The sequence below is a fragment of the Neoarius graeffei genome, chromosome 4 (assembly GCF_027579695.1).
Source record: "Neoarius graeffei isolate fNeoGra1 chromosome 4, fNeoGra1.pri, whole genome shotgun sequence".
Taxonomy (NCBI): Eukaryota; Metazoa; Chordata; class Actinopteri; order Siluriformes; family Ariidae; genus Neoarius; species Neoarius graeffei.
This window is the reverse complement of record NC_083572.1, coordinates 61,737,166-61,757,643: the sequence shown is the minus strand read 5'-3', so window position 1 is coordinate 61,757,643 and position 20,478 is coordinate 61,737,166. Positions and strand designations below refer to the sequence as shown.

Here is a 20,478-nt window from a genome sequence, read left to right as displayed (position 1 = left end):
TTTCTGTTAGAATTTAGTAAAGAAAAAAATAAATATATTATTTACCAGCTTAAGGTCGGTCCGTATGGTGAAATACCGTGACTTCGGCCTTGAATACTGACCTCGGCCCAGAGGACCTCGTTCAGTACTTTCAAGACCTCGGTCACGGTATTTCACCATACAGACCTCCCAGCTGGTAAATAACATATATTTATTTTTTTCGCGGTCCAAATCCTGCACTCTGATTGGCTGGCGAGCGGGTCCGTATCCTACGGTATGGACCCCAGTTACGGACCCCAGTTATGGACCTCTGGCGACTCGCTCGCTCATAACAACAAACATAGTAGCAATTTTTGTCAACATTTATTTTCGCATTTCTCAGGAGAATAGCATTAATTTTACAGCATGGATAGTGATAACGACAGTGTTCACAGCGAAAGCAAGTTTTACTACCCTGAGGAAGACAAAATTAAAGAAAACATTTCGGGAGAAAGCTAAAAACCTCTAATTTGCTAACGCTGAGCAAAAACATGGCTGAATCCTGAATGACTCCTATTTGTATAAATAGGGGACTACATAGGTGGCAATATGTAGTTTTTTTTCCTGCCATGGAAGTGCACTTGTATACCGAGGAGGAAGCAATTTGCATTACAGCGGTGAATGAGGATTCAAAATGGCGGTTCGGCTCGGTTTTCCCTTTCGGGCGCTCTCGTTTTCTGTTAGAATTTGGTAAAGAAAAAAATAAATATATTATTTACCAGCTTAAGGTCGGTCCGTATGGTGAAATACCGTGCCCTCGGCCTTGAATACTGACCTCGGCCCAGAGGGCCTCGTTCAGTACTTTCAAGACCTCGGTCACGGTATTTCACCATACGGACCAACCTTAAGCTGGTAAATTATATATATATATATATATATATATATATATGGCACTCATGAGGAAATCTATGAATTGTTTTGATAAATTTGGGTAATTTTTGTTTGTGAATGTGCCAATATAATAAAAAGAAAATCACACGTTGGCTTGAAGACATAAAGTTTATCTTCTTGTGTTGAAGATCTCACATTTTTCATATGAAATACATGACGAATCTGAGTGACATACTTAACAGTTATTCCAGGAAATGGAGTCGTACATGAGCTGAGAGCTGACGAGGCGTGAAAGCGTGAGTTGGCTATAAGCCGTGCACGATAAGATTGAGTGGAATAACTGTTTTATTCTATCCATATTCACTGGATTTTGAGAAACAGAGCATTTTTATTTTTTGCAAGTTTGATAAATAAATACTTTCTACAAAACATCCGACAAAATCATTTCTGCTTAGAATGTAAACAAACCAGCGAAATGACAGTAGAAATTTGTGAAAAATTGCTATAATAATAATTCTTGAAAAATAAAAAAGATACTTTCTTACCATCAAATACTTTTATTCCATATTTTGTTGCTTTTTTTGTTTTTTGGGGGGGTTTCGAGTAGAGTTTTTATTTTGTCCTCGGTTGGTTCAGCAAAATGCTCTGCCATTTTGTTTTTCTCTACTCACGGTATATGATCTGATAGCTTAGTAGTACAGTAGCCAATCAGAGCGTGTGACTGCTCATATCCAGTGAATGTGGATCGAATAATTTCTGATATTTCACTTCAACAATGTCACTCCCAATGTTTTCCCGCTGACTTGCCGCGTGTTGTCAAAATAGTGAACCGGTTCAAACTTAAAATTATTTTTTATTAACTTACGTATTTTTGTAGGTGTGTCCATATAATCTCAAGAACATTACACGGTGGCGCGAATATATGAAGTTTATCTTCTCATGTTGAAAATATTTTCACTCATTCACCTCACTCACTTGTGAAATATATTCACCATTTGAAGATAAACTTCATATCTTAGCGCAACCGTGTAATATCCCCACATACAAAAGTAGCACTAGTGTTTGACTGGAATGTAATGATATATCTCATCTCATCTCATTATCTCTAGCCGCTTTATCCTTCTACAGGGTCGCAGGCAAGCTGGAGCCTATCCCAGCTGACTACGGGCGAAAGGCGGGGTACACCCTGGACAAGTCGCCAGGTCATCACAGGGCTGACACATAGACACAGACAACCATTCGTAATGATATATTAACCCCCAAATTAATGTACAATCAGATTACTGATTTAAAATCAGATCATTATGTGTGTAGCATTATAAACATGTCAGCTCTAGTTTCCAGTTTAGTTTTTATAGCAATATTTTCTGGGTTTTTTTTTAAATAAATGTTATAATAAATGTTTTTAAATAAATATATTTTCTATCTTCAATTTGATGGTAATATCTGTGCGTAATCTTGGCATAAGTACCTGGTCTAGAATGTTAATATTCTAAGGTATATTATAATATTCATTATGAACATGTGATTATTTGTTAATATTTGTTATTGCTTGTACTGCATGCAGTGTATGTGCTAGTTCACCATCTGGGCACGCAGGTACATCTGTGCTTGGGTGGCCGTGAGGGTGGGGCTTGAGGCGTTGCCTAGTAACACTGCCTGCTGAGAGATTGCGGAAGGGGAGGAGTTTACACTCTGGGCACGGCTTATTAACTGAGCTGTAGCAGGAGACGTTGTTAAATTAATCTGAGAGAAAAAGAGCAAACGTGTTATGTTGCACACTCGATATTGCAGATTCATACAGACACAATATCTATGATAATTTGGTGGGCACTTTTGCTACAGTGATCAGCTTTACACAGGCAACTGATGGTTGTGGACTCACTGTAGTTTGAGAGGATCCACTCTGGGTGGATGAGGTGCCGTTTTGGGTCGAGCTCTGCCTACCAGCAGCTATACTGGCCTAAGAGAGAGAAATAGAGAGATGTGAGGAGAGAGAAAAGGGCCTAAGATGATGAGGGATGATTGCCATACTCTTTAATCTTTTTGAGTAGCATTGTTCAGCATGCCAACCCAACCCAACCCAACCCAACCCACCTGCTGTACAGCTGCCAGACTCTGGAGCTGAGCTGTGCTGAGGTGCTGCTGCTGCAGTGCTGCTGTCTGAAGCATTAGATGCTGCTGCTGAGCTGCATACATCTGTTGCAGGTACTGCGCCGCTGTGCTTGGCTGCCTGTGCAAGGCCTGCTGAATCACCTAAAGCACACACACACAGAAGTAAGGCAACGAATATTAATGGCACTAGTTAGTCCTAATTATATGGAAAACACAAGATAGACTGGTGTTCTGTAATGAGTGGTTCAATTTTCTGTAGTTTAACATCTTTAAACCTAGAAATAATTCTAGCCCACTGCACTCTATATAAACTCTGGAGAGCTCAGAGCCCATTCCCCACTGTAGAGATGAGTGAAGCCATCTGGCTGCCATATTACCACCCCATTGCGTGTATTTGGCTTGTGTTAAATTGTGGTATCCGATCAAATTAGCCCCAAGAAAAGTATCTCAGTACTTCCCCCCCTTTTCATTACCTCCTTTTATTTTCTCAACTTTACCCACATTCCTTGCATATCTTTATAGTGCTCCCTTTCACTGTTATTGCTTTTTTTTTCCTTTTCCAGTTCAGTCTCTGATCATTTTTTTTGAATGGCTCTTTTTTTTTTACTACTATAATTATTTTTACGGAGATTATTTGTTTTTCTCTTATACAGTGTAACTTTCTCTTTCGTATAGTTCCATATTTCATATAGTTTCATATATATACAGTACCAGTCAAAAGTTTGGAAACACCTTCAAATTCGATGTTTTTATTTATTTTTTTCCCTACATTGTAGAACAATACTGAGCTCATCAAAACTATGAAATAACATATGGAACATATGGAATTATATGGTCAACAAAAAAGTGTTAAAAAAACCAACGTTTCATCTTTTAGATTCTTCAAAGTCGTCACTATTTACCTTGATAACAGCTTTGCACACTATTGGCATTATCTGAACCAGCTTCATGAGGTAGTCACCTGGAATGCTTCTCAATTAACAGGCGTGTCTTGTCAAAAATGGAATTTCTTGCCTTCTTAATCCATTTGACACCATCAACCAGTAAAGAGTAAATAATAAAAATACAGTAAATAGCCCTGTTTGACAACTGTAGTAATCCATATTATGTCAAGAACCACTCAGCTAAGTAAAGAGAAATAACAGTCAGTCATTACTTTAAGACACGAAGTGTCTTTTAGTTAATTAAAATAAAGAAAAAACATCGAATTTGAAGGTGTTTCCAAACTTTTGACTGGTACTGTATATATACAGAGATGAACAAAGTACCCAACTTCATTACTTAAGTCAAACTACAGATCCCGCTGGTCAAATGTTACTCCGATACAAGTGAAAGTTGTCCAGTCAAATTTTTACTTAAGTTAAAGTACTTGCTTTTAAAAATGCTTAAGTATTAAAAGTACATATTCTGTCACCACATTGTTGTATTACTGTCACAACGCTTATAATACCTCATGCCTCTGAAGCAACCGACTGGATTATTTTGTGAATTCACAAAATGAACGGGGCGGCACGGTGGTGTAGTGGTTAGCGCTGTCGCCTCACAGCAAGAAGGTCCTGGATTCGAGCCCCGGGGCCGGCGAGGGCCTTTCTGTGTGGAGTTTGCATGTTCTCCCCGTGTCCGCGTGGGTTTCCTCCGGGTGCTCCGGTTTCCCCCACAGTCCAAAGACATGCAGGTTAGGTTAACTGGTGACTCTAAATTGACCGTAGGTGTGGATGTGAGTGTGAATGGTTGTCTGTGTCTATGTGTCAGCCCTGTGATGACCTGGCGACTTGTACCCCGCCTTTCGCCCGTAGTCAGCTGGGATAGGCTCCAGCTTGCCTGCGACCCTGTAGAAGGATAAAGCGGCTAGAGATAATGAGATGAGATGAGAATGAGACAAAATGAACGTATGCTGTGCCATCATGGTGGTTTAAGGTTAAGCTAGCTAGTCAGTGAAGCTCCACCTGACATGCTAGCAAATGCTTTTCAAACTCGAAATCATATTGAGTAGCCAATGTTATTCGAAAAGAAAGATTTCTACATTTTGTTTATTTGGCAAGATTATGCTCAAACAAATTTCTGAAAGCACTTCAGATAAGTTAACATTATTCATGTTAGTGTAACTCCGTTTTTACATGTTAACTAATAGTGTCCAAGATAACTAGCTATGTGTTAGCGTTAGCCGTGGACAAGGCTATGGCAACTTGGCAGGCAAATCCATCGAAAGTCATTTGACTAACCAGACTGCACAGGTATTGCAACGTTACCACTAGCTCTAAAAGCACAGACAACTTCATTACAAGCTTTCTCTTGGAATAAAACTTCTATATGCCTCAATATGCTTCCGCAGGTTGGACGGCGAGTTTTTGTAGGCCGTGATGTGGTTCGTTTTCGGCATACAAAGCAAACATTTAAAACTAAACGAATCTTTAATCCTTTCAGAAAACCGAAACATGGGTTCATGGGCCATAGATGCGTGCATTCCCCAGAAGAACTGCCTCCTTTCATTCTGCCATCAACTGATCGTGTTCAATAACGCTGCTGAGAAATCATTGAACTTGATTTTATCCAGTCTATGGACGTGACGTCAGCCTAGTGATTACTGATAGACTGTCTCAGTGTCACCTGCGAAAAACCATCACATTTTAGAAAAGAAAAGAAAAAACATCCACTTTCAAAGCTTTTTCGTAGTAATGAGGAACTTGATAGAAATGCAGTGGAGTGAAAAGTACAATATTTGCCTTTCAAATGTAATGACGTTAAAGTCACAAGTTTCCAAAAAAAAATACAGATACTCAAAAAGTGTACTTAAGTACCATACTCAAGTAAATGTACTTTGTTACTGTCCATCTGTGTGTGTGTATATATATATATATATATGGCGGCACGGTGGTGTAGTGGTTAGCGCTGTCGCCTCACAGCAAGAAGGTCCTGGGTTCGAGCCCCGGGGCCAGCGAGGGCCTTTCTGTGCGGAGTTTGCATGTTCTCCCCGTGTCCGCGTGGGTTTCCTCCGGGTGCTCCGGTTTCCCCCACAGTCCAAAGACATGCAGGTTAGGTTAACTGGTGACTCTAAATTGACCGTAGGTGTGAATGTGAGTGTGAATGGTTGTCTGTGTCTATGTGTCAGCCCTGTGATGACCTGGCGACTTGTCCAGGGTGTACCCCGCCTTTCGCCCGTAGTCAGCTGGGATAGGCTCCAGCTTGCCTGCGACCCTGTAGAAGGATAAAGCGGCTACAGATAATGAGATGAGATACACATACACACACACACAGGTGAAATGTCTGTCCACAACCTTTGACCTGACGATTTGTACAGTTTGCTGCTGCACATGTAGGCATTTTTCTTCTAATTTTTCTCACCAACTACATAAATAATTTGTCCAATTTTGTGTAGCTTGCAGGAGTCAAAATGACTTCCGCTCCGCGATGGGAGTGGTAAGATGGCGGCCAGCTGGCTTCACTCTGATGAGCCTATGAGCTCTCCAGATTTTATATAGAGCTCAGTGTTGTACCCAACTAAAAATTCTCTCCATTTTTGATACAAGCCTTTGAGTCGTTTGTTTGTCTCCCTCTTTTGGCCAAGAAAGGAACAACTGAAAATTCAAAGCCTTCCAGAAAGCAAATAACCATCACAAAAAAGACCCTTACCCTATATATTTTGTTCACTTTCTATATAGCCAGTAGCTATCTCACTGGGCTGCGACAGCTTGCGACAAATTGCGAACGTCACTCTTGAGAGAGTTTCAAAAGTGTCTTGAAACATTCACGGGGCTTCTTGATTTCCTCACATGAGTCGCAAAGTGTCGCTCCTTCGTTGCTGAAATTTTGAACATGTTCAAAAATTTGTGCAACAAAATTTCTCTCAAAATAGCCGCAAATGTGTCGCTGGTGTCGCAAAGCCGTCACGAACCCTTCTCAAGTCAGTTTCCGTGAGACAGAAAGTGCGAGCCAGTATCTCACTGGGCTGCGACAGCCTGAGACTAGTTGAAAACACAACAATTGCGGTAAAATATGCGAATATCAATTCAGTGTGATTCCAAGTGAAAATTGTCGCTAATTCGCACGTTTTATCGCAATTGTTGTGTCTCCAACTAGTTGCAGGCTGTTGCAGCCCAATGAGATACTGGCTTATTTCTAGTGGAGTGTTATACATAGTAAGAAAAATGAGCTGATATATAATATTTTTAAAAATCCAGTACCTTTGAATTATCTGTTATCACAAGTGGCAAATGTACCCAAATTCTCATCTAAATAAATGCTCTAGTAAAAGCTTCAAACCCAAGGCAGTCAGTTTAAAGTAGAAAATTATTTCATATCACAAAATATTACAAAATCACAAAGATCAAAAATACCACAAAATCAATATGTGAAAACATTAGCTAAGGCTAATTAACAACCACTTTATTCTGGGCCTCTCACATGTTAGCTTGCATGATAATAACTCTGATTAAACAAGCTAGTTGAAAGCTAATAGTTAGCTGTAGCAATACAAAGTTGACAAATCCAACATGTATACATAGCAGCAGGTAGATTACAGTGATGAATATTCGGCCTCAGTCTTGCTGTTAAAACTGTTTAAAAAAAAAAAGTCTAGTTCTGTTAAGAATTTTGATCAACTTCCTGAAGCTATCTGATGCTAAAAAACCAGCTTATGAAGTCACAGATATGCTTAATAAGGTGTACTGATGTCATGTTTAAAATGTAGTGAGTATAAAGTAGATTTTTCTTTTTAAAACGTAGTAAATAAAAGTATTCAGTCGAAGAAAAATACAACTAAAGTATGGATACTTCAAAACTTGACTCAAGTACAGTAACAAAGTGCACTGTAATCATAAAAATGTGTACAAATTTGAAAATGAACACAGTGTGTAGTACAACCCCGATTCCAAAAAAGTTGGGACAAAGTACAAATTGTAAATAAAAACGGAATGCAATAATTTACAAATCTCAAAAACTGATATTGTATTCACAATAGACCATAGACAACATATCAAATGTCGAAAGTGAGACATTTTGAAATTTCATGACAGCAACACATCTCAAAAAAGTTGGGACAGGGGCAATAAGAGGCTGGAAAAGTTAAAGGTACAAAAAAGGAACAGCTGGAGGACCAAATTGCAACTCATTAGGTCAATTGGCAATAGGTCATTAACATGACTGGGTATAAAAAGAGCATCTTGGAGTGGCAGCGGCTCTCAGAAGTAAAGATGGGAAGAGGATCACCAATCCCCAGTGGAGCAATATCAGAAAGGAGTTTGACAGTGTAAAATTGCAGAGTTTGAACATATCATCATCTACAGTGCATAATATCATCAAAAGATTCAGAGAATCTGGAAGAATCTCTGTGCGTAAGGGTCAAGGTCGGAAAACCATATTGGGTGCCCGTGATCTTCGGGCCCTTAGACGGCACTGCATCACATACAGGCATGCTTCTGTATTGGAAATCACAAAATGGGCTCAGGAATATTTCCAGAGAACATTATCTGTGAACATAATTCACCATGCCATCCTCCATTGCCAGCTAAAACTCTATAGTTCCAAGAAGAAGCCGTATCTAAACATGATCCAGAAGCGCAGACGTCTTCTCTGGGCCAAGGCTCATTTAAAATGGACTGTGGCAAAGTGGAAAACTGTTCTGTGGTCAGACGAATCAAAATTTGAAGTTCTTTATGGAAATCAGGGACGCCGTGTCATTCGGACTAAAGAGGAGAAGGATGACCCAAGTTGTTATCAGCGCTCAGTTCAGAAGCCTGCATCTCTGATGGTATGGGGTTGCATTAGTGCGTGTGGCATGGGCAGCTTACACATCTGGAAAGACACCATCAATGCTGAAAGGTATATCCAGGTTCTAGAGCAACATATGCTCCCATCCAGACGACGTCTCTTTCAGGGAAGACCTTGCATTTTCCAACATGACAATGCCAAACCACATACTGCATCAATTACAGCATCATGGCTGCGTAGAAGAAGGGTCCGGGTACTGAACTGGCCAGCCTGCACTCCAGATCTTTCACCCATAGAAAACATCTGGCGCATCATAAAACGGAAGATACGACAAAAAAGACCTAAGACAGTTGAGCAACTAGAATCCTACATTAGACAAGAATGGGTTAACATTCCTATCCCTAAACTTGAGCAACTTGTCTCCTCAGTCCCCAGACGTTTACAGACTGTTGTAAAGAGAAAAGGGGATGTCTCACAGTGGGAAACATGGCCTTGTCCCAACTTTTTTGAGATGTGTTGTTGTCATGAAATTTAAAATCACCTAATTTTTCTCTTTAAATGATACATTTTCTCAGTTTAAACATTTGATATGTCATCTATGTTCTATTCTGAATAAAATATAGAATTTTGAAACTTCCACATCATTGCATTCCGTTTTTATTTACAATTTGTTCTTTGTCCCAACTTTTTTGGAATCGGGGTTGTAATTCAAATGCTCCAAAATTCCTATAGCCTATTTTAGATATGGTTTTCCAACAGTGAGCATCGAAAAATAACCTCGAACAGGACTTGCCAAGCAGCCAAAAATGACAAAGAACCTTCAACTATTAAAAATCAGAGTGCAGTTACAGTAGTAACAGGCTGTACTACTGCGTGTTTGAGGCATGCTTTCCCACACTGTCATTCCACTACTCAGGAACACACACACACACACACACACACACACACACACACACACACACACACACACACACACAGTGAGTCCTACAGCTCATTTCCCTTTCTCCTAACAGGCTCCTATTGGCTCCTCCCACCTGGTTGTCCTGTATAGTTGCTAAGCAACAGGAAGAGGAGGTTCTGACCCCTGCACTCAGTAGCAGCATGGTGGAGCGTAACCTGAACACCACACATGCAAGTCTGAATGGCTAATGTACCCATATGCATGCAGATGCATATAGAATGTACCAGGGGCCAGGGGCAGGACGAAATGCAGCAACGTTTTGTAGAATGTGTTAATGCTGACCTGAAACACTGACTAGTTAAAACAAATATTACAGTTCTAAACTTATAGACATTGCCTTTCTTGAATGTGTGCCATTGATAATATTGAATAATGTCCATGTGGCAGAAGATCCAAGGCAGGTTATGGCAGCAAATTCTATTTGACTCTTAAACTAAGGGAAATGAGTTGTCTGTGAGGTCAAAGGTCAAGGTTGATCTAGACTAAAAAAGGACGGCATGGTAAGCAGATAAAGTAATCGGCAAATGCCTGTCAAGGGCATAATGTGATTATAATGGAGTAGCCAGCTGAGCTTTTCACACATCTTTGTGTAGAAGTGATATTCAGTGCTCAGAGTTGTCCAGTAGAAGGCAGCACAGTCAAGTTGATGTGAGGAACTCATGGGCCTGTTGACGCGACTTCAACACTCAAGAAGGTGTGAATGAGAATTCGTGAAGCTGAGGCTACAAATCTGATTAGGTGTGTAAGGGTTTAAATGGGTGGCAGCATTTCTGGTTTACAATTCCCAGTGTGTTTGGACGTTTTACAATTAATTAGTCAAATGAGAAGCACAATATTATGGAGAGTCTGTATCAGTTACATAAATGGCTGCATGTTCAGTTGTGTAGCAGTAAATGAACTTTAGGTGTGTGTGTGTGTGTGGTCTCACCTGTACAGTTTGTCGGTCGGGTATCCCACTGTATACTGATATCTGGGAAACAGTTTGTCTGCCGCTGCTAGTGCTGGTGCTTGAGATGGCACTGCTGCTGCTAGGGACAGTGGTGTTGGTGGTGTTGGTGGTGTTAGGGGTGCTGCTGGTGCTGATTGTAGAAGTTGTAGTGTTCGTGGAGGAGCTGGAGGTGTTTGCCATGCTGGCACTGGAAGCAGGAGGACCCTGCTCGCCCTCCATAGTGCCACCCTGACGCCTCAGCTTTGACCCACGACTGCCCCGCTGGCACAGTCTATGCAAGCTAAATAAATAGATAAAAGAGAGAAACCAAGAGTCACAATGAGTAAATACATGTAGAGATAGCACAGGTCATTGTGTCACCATCTGAGTCAGCACCCTCTACCATTACATTAATATTTACAGCATTGCCTGTTACTTACAAGCGTCCTACTCAATTATGCAGTGAAGTCCAAATGCAAGTGTTGAAATCAAAAGTCAAGTGAAGTCTCGGGGAAAAAAAAAAGATAAGTGACAGTAGTAGTAATGGTATTTGATTTTCATTCTTGAACTCAATGACCATAGTTTTGTGTTTGTAAAAGAGCTCTGTATGTTTAGACTTGCGAGAAGTAGTGTTAATTAATCTTTTATGAGATTAACTGAACTTGTTATCATCCTTTCCAGACACTGCTCACATTTCAAAGCCACTGTTTTAACAAATATCAAGGATACAGGGAAATTACTAAAGCATGTTTTCCCAATCTTTCTCTGTAGATGTAGCTGCTTCTGTAGAAGCACGATCCCACACTGGAAAAAGCAGAGCGGTGTTTAACCAAAAATGCCTTTAATCTTTGGTTACAAAGAATTTTCTTGAACATTTACAGTGAGGTGAAAAAAAAGTTCACCACCAAAAACTATTTCTATTCCTGTGGTTAAGTAAAATTAATGCAACATAGCTGAAATATTTAAAAGGCAAAATGTGAGTAATAATTCTTTAGCGCTTTATTGTATAGAATGGTAAGTAGTAATTAATAGGTAAGTATGTAGTAAGTAGGTAATAATAAAACATATGGTGTAAATAACTGGTATGTATTAGGGAAGTATGCTTTAATTATCAGCATTTTCTGGTACACGCTAGATAGAACAAGATTGGTTTTAGTAATGTATGTACAAACGATAGTACTTGGTACCATAAGGAAATAATTACCCAGAAAAGACAATGAAATACTTACTGTCTAATTACAATACAGTCCCATTTCATTTGCATTGCAAATTGGTGACTCGTTCATGAACCTAATACTTTTGTAAATTTGTCCACATCTGGTTATGATCTGAATGCCACAAATATGAGAATGGTTATCAATTATCATGCAAGTATCATGCACGAAATGCACTCTGTTTTAGACTCGTATTACCACATGCTTACAGAGGACCTACTACTAAATCGACAAATGAAAGGAATAAATAACAAAAGTGAAAGGTAAGATGTATAAGACAGTAGTGAGACCAGCTGTGATGTATGGATTGGAGACGGTACCCTTAACGAAGAGACAGGAGGCAAAGTTGAAAGTGGCGGAGTTGAGGATGTTAAGGTTTGCGATGGGAGGTTGGACAGGATAAGGAACGAGCACATCAGAGGGACAGCACATGTGGAGAGCTTGGGAATTAAGCTAAGGCTACGTTTACATTAGACCGTATCTGTCTCGTTTTCTTCGCGGATGCACTGTCCGTTTACATTAAACCGCCTGGAAACGCCAGGAAACGGGAATCCGCCAGCGTCCACGTATTCAATCCAGGTCGTGTCAGCTCCGGTGCTGTGTAAACATTGAGAATACGCGGATACGCTGTGCTGAGCTCTAGCTGGCGTCTCATTGGACAACGTCACTGTGACATCCACCTTCCTGATTCGCTGGCGTTGGTCATGTGACGCGACTGCTGAAAAACGGCGCGGACTTCCGCCTTGTATCACCTTTCATTAAAGAGTATAAAAGTATGAAAATACTGCAAATACTGATGCAAATACTGCCCACTGTGTAGTTATGATTGTCTTTAGGCTTGCCATCCTTCCACTTGCAAGTAGTAAGTGATCTGCGCTGGGATCACACACACAGCGGCTCAGTCCCGAATCGTGGCTTGTGCACTTCACTCGCGTGCTCTGTGAGCTGCGCAGGGCTGGAGTGCGCACCCTCCAGAGGGCACTCGCTGTTCAGGGCGGAGTGATTTGGAGCGCAGGATGCCTGCGGAGCCGAGCGGAGCCGTGTATTGGTGTTGCTGTGTGCAGACGAATCGTGTATTGGTGTTGCTGTGTGCACACTAATCGCTTTTAAAAACGTTAATCTGATGATCCGCTGATATGGTCTAATGTAAACATGGGCTAAGTGTTCAAAACAAGAGGAACATGTATTTGTCTCTTAAATCCAGGCCGTTCCCTGTAATCTCTAACAACGGTTGGAGAAAGTAATGGCAAATAGTGAGTGCACAAACCATAGACGGTAAACTGTACACAGCGCCAGGGCAGTGTGATGGTATGTCTACTTTTAGATTGTGTTAGCTGATCAATGAACACACTCGTCACTCGACGAGTTTCACGTCTTTACGACGGATACTTAAATGTGTGTTAGGTATTATTGTTGCAGTCTAAGCAGTCATTGTAGCAGCTAGATGAGCGAGAACCGAAAGGGTCTGTGCCATAAACCGTTATTTCTGTACGGCGTTGCTAATGTGTCGTTACTGTTGTTATTTCTCCCTCTGCTCGCCCTGTAAATGCCCTACGTCGCTGGATAGTGAAGGTGTTTTCTGCATCTCGCTCCTTTTTCTTGTATGTTCTCCGTTTGTCGCCTTCCTCGCATTCAAACCAATTCGAGCCGAAGTCCGCTACATGTCCAAAATGGTGGTCGCGTTTACGAAGGTCACGTGACTGAAAAGGGTCTATAGAGGCCCATTTCCAGCAACTCTCACTCCAGTGTTCTAATGGTACAATGTGTTTGCTCATTGCCTCAGAAGGCTAATGGATGATTAGAAAACCCTTGTACAATCATGTTAGCACAGCTGAAAACAGTTGAGCTCTTTAGAGAAGCTATAAAACTGACCTTCCTTTGAGCAGATTGAGTTTCTGGAGCATCACATTTGTGGGGTCAATTAAATGCTCAAAATGGCCAGAAAAATGTCTCGACTATATTTTCTATTCATTTTACAACTTATGGTGATAAATAAAAGTGTGACTTTTCATGGAAAACACAAAATTGTCTGGGTGACCCCAAACTTTTGAACGGTCGTGTACTTACTTATTTTTCATAAGATATGGATGTAATTATTGGATCAGTTGGGTTATCTGGTATTCTTTTGCACTAATTATGTACTTACATTTTCAACTTGCAAAGAATGCAGCAGTTATGTCGTGTATGTACTGTATCATTGCCCACTACATAGTAATTTCCAGGGAATTATTGCCTTCTGGCAAGTACTACTATAGTTTCACATTCATTCATTCATTCATTCATTCATTCATTCATTCGTTGTCGATACAATTTATTCATTGAGGGCCATGGGTGAGCTGGAGCCAATCCCAGCTGACATCGGGTGACATGCGAGGTACACACTGGGCAGGCCACCAGTCTATCACGGGAATAACAAAGAGAGACAGCCAGCCATTCACACTCACATTCACACCTATGGCCAATTTAGAGTAGCCAGTTGACCTAATTTGCATGTCTTTGGACTATGGGAGGAAACTAGAGCACCTGGTGGCAACCCATGCAAGCACAAAGAGATTATGCAAACTCCACACAAAAAGGCTCCAGTTGATCAAGTGGTTCAAACCCAGAACCTGCTTGCTCTGAGGCGACAGTGCTAACTACTGCACATGTGATTTTATATACTTGAATATCCAAAGTGCTATTTCATACATATCAAATGATACTAGTAATTACAATTTTACCATAAAGTTCCCTACTACATACAAACTAATTACATACAGTACCAGTCAAAAGTCTGTACACCCTTACTCATTCAGAGGTTTTTCTGTATTGTGACTACTTTCTACATTGTAGAACAATACCGAAGACATCGAAACTATGAAATAACACATGGAACATATATGGAATTATGTGGTAAACAAAAAAGTGTTAAACAAAATATGTTTGATATTTGAGATTCTTCAAAGTAGCCAGCGTTTACCTTAATGACGCTTTGCACACTATTGGCATTCTCTTAACCAGCTTCATGAGGTCATCACCTGGAATACTTTTAATTATTGCCAGAACACAATTAACAGCTGCCTTGTCAAAAGGTAATTAGTGCAATTTCTGGCCTTCTCAATGCATTTGAGATCAAACAGTAAATAGTAAATAATACATTAACTGTAGTAATCCATATTACGTCAAGAATCATTTAAGTAAAGAGAAATGACATCCATTATTACTTTAAAACATGAAGTGTCTTTTAATTAATAAAAATAGATAAAAACTTTGAATTTGAATGCGTGTCCAAACTTTAGACTGGTACTCTACATCTCAGCTCATTACATATCAGCGACATGCCACATTCTTGTCTATTACATAATAGGTATAAAACATATAGAGCTATGACTTGAAAACAAATGAATCTTCAGTAACTGCTTTATCGTGGTTAGAGGCACAGCAGATCTAGAACCTATCCTGAGTATGAGATTGGAACACATCCTGGATGGGACTCCAGTCCATCACACACACACAGAGAGAGAGAGAGAGAGAGAGAGCTAGGGGTGTAGCCACTTCACCTACTGGCATATTTTTTGAGAGGTGTGAAGAAACTGGAGAAAGTGAAGTAAATCCACATGGGCACAGGGAGAACATGTGAAACTCCACACAGACAGAAACTTGAGCTCAGGATTAAACCAAGAACTCTAGAGCTATGAGACATAAAATGTAATTATAATATATAATTACACCACCAGTGGCACGGTGGTGTAGTGGTTAGCACTGTCACTTCACAGCAAGAAGGTTCTGGGTTCGAGCCCAGCGGCCTTTCTGTGTGGAGTTTGCATGTTCTCCCCATGTCTGCATGGGTTTCCTCCGGGTGCTCTGGTTGCCCCCACAGTCCAAACACATGCAGTTAGGTTAACATGAGGTAGCCATGGCCTGAGGTTGGGCTGAAGTGCCCTTGAGCAAAGCACCTAACCCCCAACTGCTCCCCGGGCGCTGTAGCATAGCTGTTCACTGCTCTGGGTATGTGTGTGTGCTCATTGCTCACTTGTGTGTGCATGTGTGTGTTCACTGCTTCAGATGGGTTAAATGCAGGGGTTAAATTTCACTGTATGCCTAAGTCTGTGCTTGAGTGTATGTGTGACAAATAAAGGATTCTTGGCTTGGCTTCTTATGAGCACTTACAGTACTGTGCAAAAGTCAGAGACTACACTTTTATTTTTAATCAAATGGCCATTCATTAATTCTGTTTAATAACTTGATGATGGGGCGGCACGGCACGGCGGTGTAGTGGTTAGCGCTGTCGCCTCACAGCAAGAAGGTCCGGGTTCGAGCCCCGTGGCCGGCGAGGGCCTTTCTGTGCGGAGTTTGCATGTTCTCCCCGTGTCCGCGTGGGTTTCCTCCGGGTGCTCCGGTTTCCCCCACAGTCCAAAGACATGCAGGTTAGGTTAACTGGTGACTCTAAATTGACCGTAGGTGTGAATGTGAGTGTGAATGGTTGTCTGTGTCTATGTGTTAGCCCTGTGATGACCTGGCGACTTGTCCAGGGTGTACCCTGCCTTTCGCCCGTAGTCAGCTGGGATAGGCTCCAGCTTGCCTGCGACCCTGTAGAACAGGATAAAGCGGCTAGAGATAATGAGATGAGATGAGAACTTGATGATATGTAGTGCTTACTTATAAAGGTCAAAATTAAAGTTCAATATTACAAATGAAATATTTACAGATTTCATACTGTTTTTACTGGCGAAGTATTTTATGTGATTTATGAATAATGACGATGAACAATAATGATGGGAAAATGGCTGCTTGAAAATAGAATTAATGTACTGTACATTTCCTCTTCATTATTGTTTGTCACCACTTATTTAACAGTAAGTACTGAACGGCCATTTCATTGAAAACTAGAGTGAACTCTGACTTTTGAACAGTACTGTTTGTTATAGTTTCTAGAAATTGTATGGCAGAGCAAAAAGTCTTATAAATTGAGGTAGATTTCAGCAGGTGGCAGCATTTGAGGAATATTTCAACATGAAAATCACAGAAATCTAAAAACTGAGTAGGTTATTTATTAGATTTTGAGGGGGGGGGGGGGGGAAGAGTTAATATTCTTTGTTTGCAATCACGTGACTTTTTGCCTCCTGGTTCACTTCCTGTTTCCCAGTGACTGGCAACAATCAAAGATGGCGTCCAAGCCAAGTATCCGTCTGTCATCATCTTGTGGAAAACATTCTACATCTGACTATGTTAATGGACCAGAACCAAAATCAAAATCAAGATATCAAGAAAAAATGTGCTGTATTTATGCGCTGGCCTGGACCCCTACAGCGTAAAAAAATCAGACTTTTCAAGAGATTTCAACAACTTTCCAAACATACAGTTTCCAGACATTTCCAATGATCTGGTAATCCAAACATCGTTTTACACGAAGAATCAAATGAAAGCTTTCAAAAGTCTTGAAGCCTATAACTTTTTCATTTGTGGCTGGGTTCGTGACGTTGGAATAAGACTTCTAAAGGACAATTTTTTTCCGAGGGTAAGTAATGTAAGTGTAGTATGTGATTCAAGTCTGAGCTTCTGACCTACAAACTAGTTTCATCGTTTCATCAATAGTTTATTTTACGACATCCAAAACTTAAGAAAACTCATTTAACATTAGAAGTTTTAATTTTAGATCCATAAAGTTGATGTACGTACCTTTAACAAAATGATCGCTCCAAACACGACCTTGTGGACTCTCGATTCCGTTGAGATATTTTTCGTCCTTTCACCCTTGTGTATGACTTCTTTTGGTATCCTATCATACCTTTCGTTTTTTTCTCGATTTGATCAGTTTGAACATCCAAATACAGAGCAACAATCTGGCATATTTGGAGGCGAAACACAAGCGACTGTAAGGGTAGTATTTCACTGGGCTGTGACAGCCCGCGACTAGTTGGGAGACACAACAATTGCGATAAAATATGCAAATTAGTGACAATTTTCACTTGGAATCAGTGAATTGATATTCGCATATTTTACCGCAATTGTTGTGTCTCCAACTAGTCGCAGGCTGTCGCAGCCTGGCTTTCCCTCGGCAGGCAGGGAAGTAGAGGAAGCCTCATGGAAACTGACTTGAGAAGGGTTCGTCAGCCTGCATGTCTTTGTGTTGAACACAAACAGTAACACTCCCCGTGTCCGCAGTTTGTAAACAAACATGGCTGCCAGGGTTGCTTCGTTAAAAACAGAAGCTTTTGAGAGAATTTTGGCTGCCAGGTTGATTTTAAAAGTAGCAAAGTAAATTACAATGGGAAAATAATAATATTCAGCTGCATGGTGAACCGTGTTAAGTGCTTTTTAACCGAGAGAAACAGGAGCAGGATAGATGGAGCGGAGCAGAGCGAGGCTTCAAAATACGAACAGAAAAGAACAACAGCCGCCAACCTCAACAGCGCAGAGAACTCAGCGGCTGCTTTGGAGAACAATAAGCACATCTCTTGGCTCTCGAGTGAAGACCCGAGAGTCAAGACCAGTAACTTCACTTGTGTAACTCAACTGAGCAACACAACTGACAAGGCAAGATATTATATCACTACTGACTTACAGGCACAATGTGCTTCCAAAGGATCCCTGTGCTACACCTGCGACGTAGGCCTTTCTACCGCACCACTCGGTACAGAAATCTGTCTAACCTTCAGTTATTACAACCTGCCAGATCTATGTCCTTCGCTGTCGGACTATGGAACTGCCAATCAGCTGTTAACAAGGCCGACTTCATCTCTGCCTATGCCAGCAGTCTGTCTCTGAACCTGCTGGCACTCACCAAAACCTGGCTTAAATCGGAAGACACAGCGACCCCGGCAGCACTGTCATCTACCCATTCCCTCTCACACACCCCTCGGGTAATTCAACGAGGAGGAGGAACTGGGATCCTAGTTGACAATCAGTGGAGCTACACTACACTGCTGCCTAACAACATCTACAAGTCTTTCGAGTACCACGCTATCAAGGTGACAGCTCCAGCTAAAGTCACTGTTATCATCATCGCCCCCCAGGACCACTGGGTGAATTCGTGGATGAGCTCGACATCTTGATCTCCTCCATCTTTGATCTAGATTGTCCCTTACTCGTCCTCGGTGACTTCAACATTCACCTCAACAAATCATATGCCACAGACTTCATCACTCTTATACACGCATTTGACCTACAACTAGCAATTAGCTCTCCAACTCACAAGAATGGACACCAACTCGACTTAATCCTAACAAAGAACTGTGTAGCGGAGGAAGTGACTGTTACACCACTACACATTTCTGATCACTACTTTGTTCGTTTTACTATCTCCCTCCCTGAACTACTGTCCACCCCTCCTACCATGGTCACCTTCAGACGTAACCTACGTAACCTGCCAATTACTAGTCTTGCTTCAGCTGTCGTCGCGGCCTTGCCTCCTCTCTGCACACTTGACTCGCTGGACGTTAATGCGGCTACAGAGGTATTCACCTCTACTCTAAGATCTTGTCTGGACACCCTGTGCCCCTTAACCTCAAAACCTGCACGCTGTACCCAACCCCATCCATGGCTGACAGACACCATCCATGCCCAGCGCACCACCTTGAGAGCAGCAGAAAGGAAGTGGCATAAGACAAGCAACCCCAACGATCTAGAAGCATACCGATCTCTACTTGCTTCCTTCTCCTCTTTTGTAAGAACTGCGAAGATGGCCTACTACAATGACAAGATCACCAACACCACAGATTCAGGGAAGCTATTCTCTATCTTTAAATCATTACTCTACCCTCCCCCACCTCCAGTTGTCACAAATCTCACTGCAGACAATTTTGCCTCCTTTTTTACAGAAAAGGTAGCTGTAATTAGTAAGCAATTTGGTGACCCTTCCACTTTCTTTCAAACTACCACCCAAACAGTTTCTGGTGCAGCACTCTCTGAGTTTACTCCACTCTCAGAGAGTGATGTATCAAAGTTAATTAAGGAAAGTCACCCCACTATCTGCCAGCTGGACCCTCTGCCCACTAATCTACTCCAAGCCATTTTTCCAACAGTGGTTCCAGCGATTACATCCATTATGAACAATTCTTTAGCCTCTGGTACCGTCCCTTCTGCCTTCAAACAAGCAAGAGTGACGCCGCTACTAAAAAAGTCCACACTCAACCCTGCCCAGGTTGAAAACTATCGACCTGTCTCGCTGCTTCCCTTCCTTTCAAAAACTGTGGAGAGGGCAGTAGCTAAACAGGTCACAGAATTTTTAAATCAAAATAATCTTTTGGACCCAAAGCAGTCTGGCTACAGAAGTGGTCACTCTACTGAAACCACCCTGCTCTCGGTAACTGAAGCTCTAAGGATGGCAAGAACAGAGGGATTGTCCTCTGTACTCATCCTACTGGACCTGTTGACTGCCTTTGATACAGTCAACCACAGCATACTCCTTAGGATACTCTCGAGTATGGGAATCACGGGTGTTGTACACTCTTGGTTCAAATCCTACCTCGCTGGACGGATCTTTAATGTATCATGGCAAGGTAAACTATCAACAACTCACACCCTCTCTACAGGTGTACCCCAAGGTTCAGTGCTAGGACCTCTCCTGTTTGCGATGTACACCACCTCTTTGGGAGGTGTCATCCGCTCACACGGGTTCTCCTACCACTGTTATGCCGATGATACCCAGATGTACCTGTCGTTCCGGCTGGAAGACTCTACAATCTCTGCACGCATCTCAGCCTGCTTTGCAGACCTCTCAACAT

At 41.5% G+C, this 20,478-nt stretch overlaps 1 protein-coding gene across 2 annotated transcripts in view; it reads right to left on the bottom strand.

Moving 5' to 3' along the window:
* The window catches only part of phc2b (polyhomeotic homolog 2b (Drosophila)), a 76,582-nt gene that overhangs the window by 41,639 nt on the left and 14,465 nt on the right, over positions 1-20,478 (bottom strand). Inside the window, exons 1-5 of one of the 2 annotated variants that reach the window (XM_060919449.1) lie at positions 17,432-17,517; positions 10,560-10,860; positions 2,947-3,105; positions 2,735-2,812; positions 2,434-2,595 (exon numbers count right to left, since the gene is read on the bottom strand). In XM_060919449.1, the coding sequence (XP_060775432.1) occupies positions 2,434-2,595; positions 2,735-2,812; positions 2,947-3,105; positions 10,560-10,799 (639 nt within the window). In that variant the 5' untranslated portion in view covers positions 10,800-10,860; positions 17,432-17,517. Of the gene's footprint in view, positions 1-2,433; positions 2,596-2,734; positions 2,813-2,946; positions 3,106-10,559; positions 10,861-17,431; positions 17,518-20,478 lie in introns of those variants that run through there. The other variant, XM_060919448.1, reaches the window with a different exon arrangement.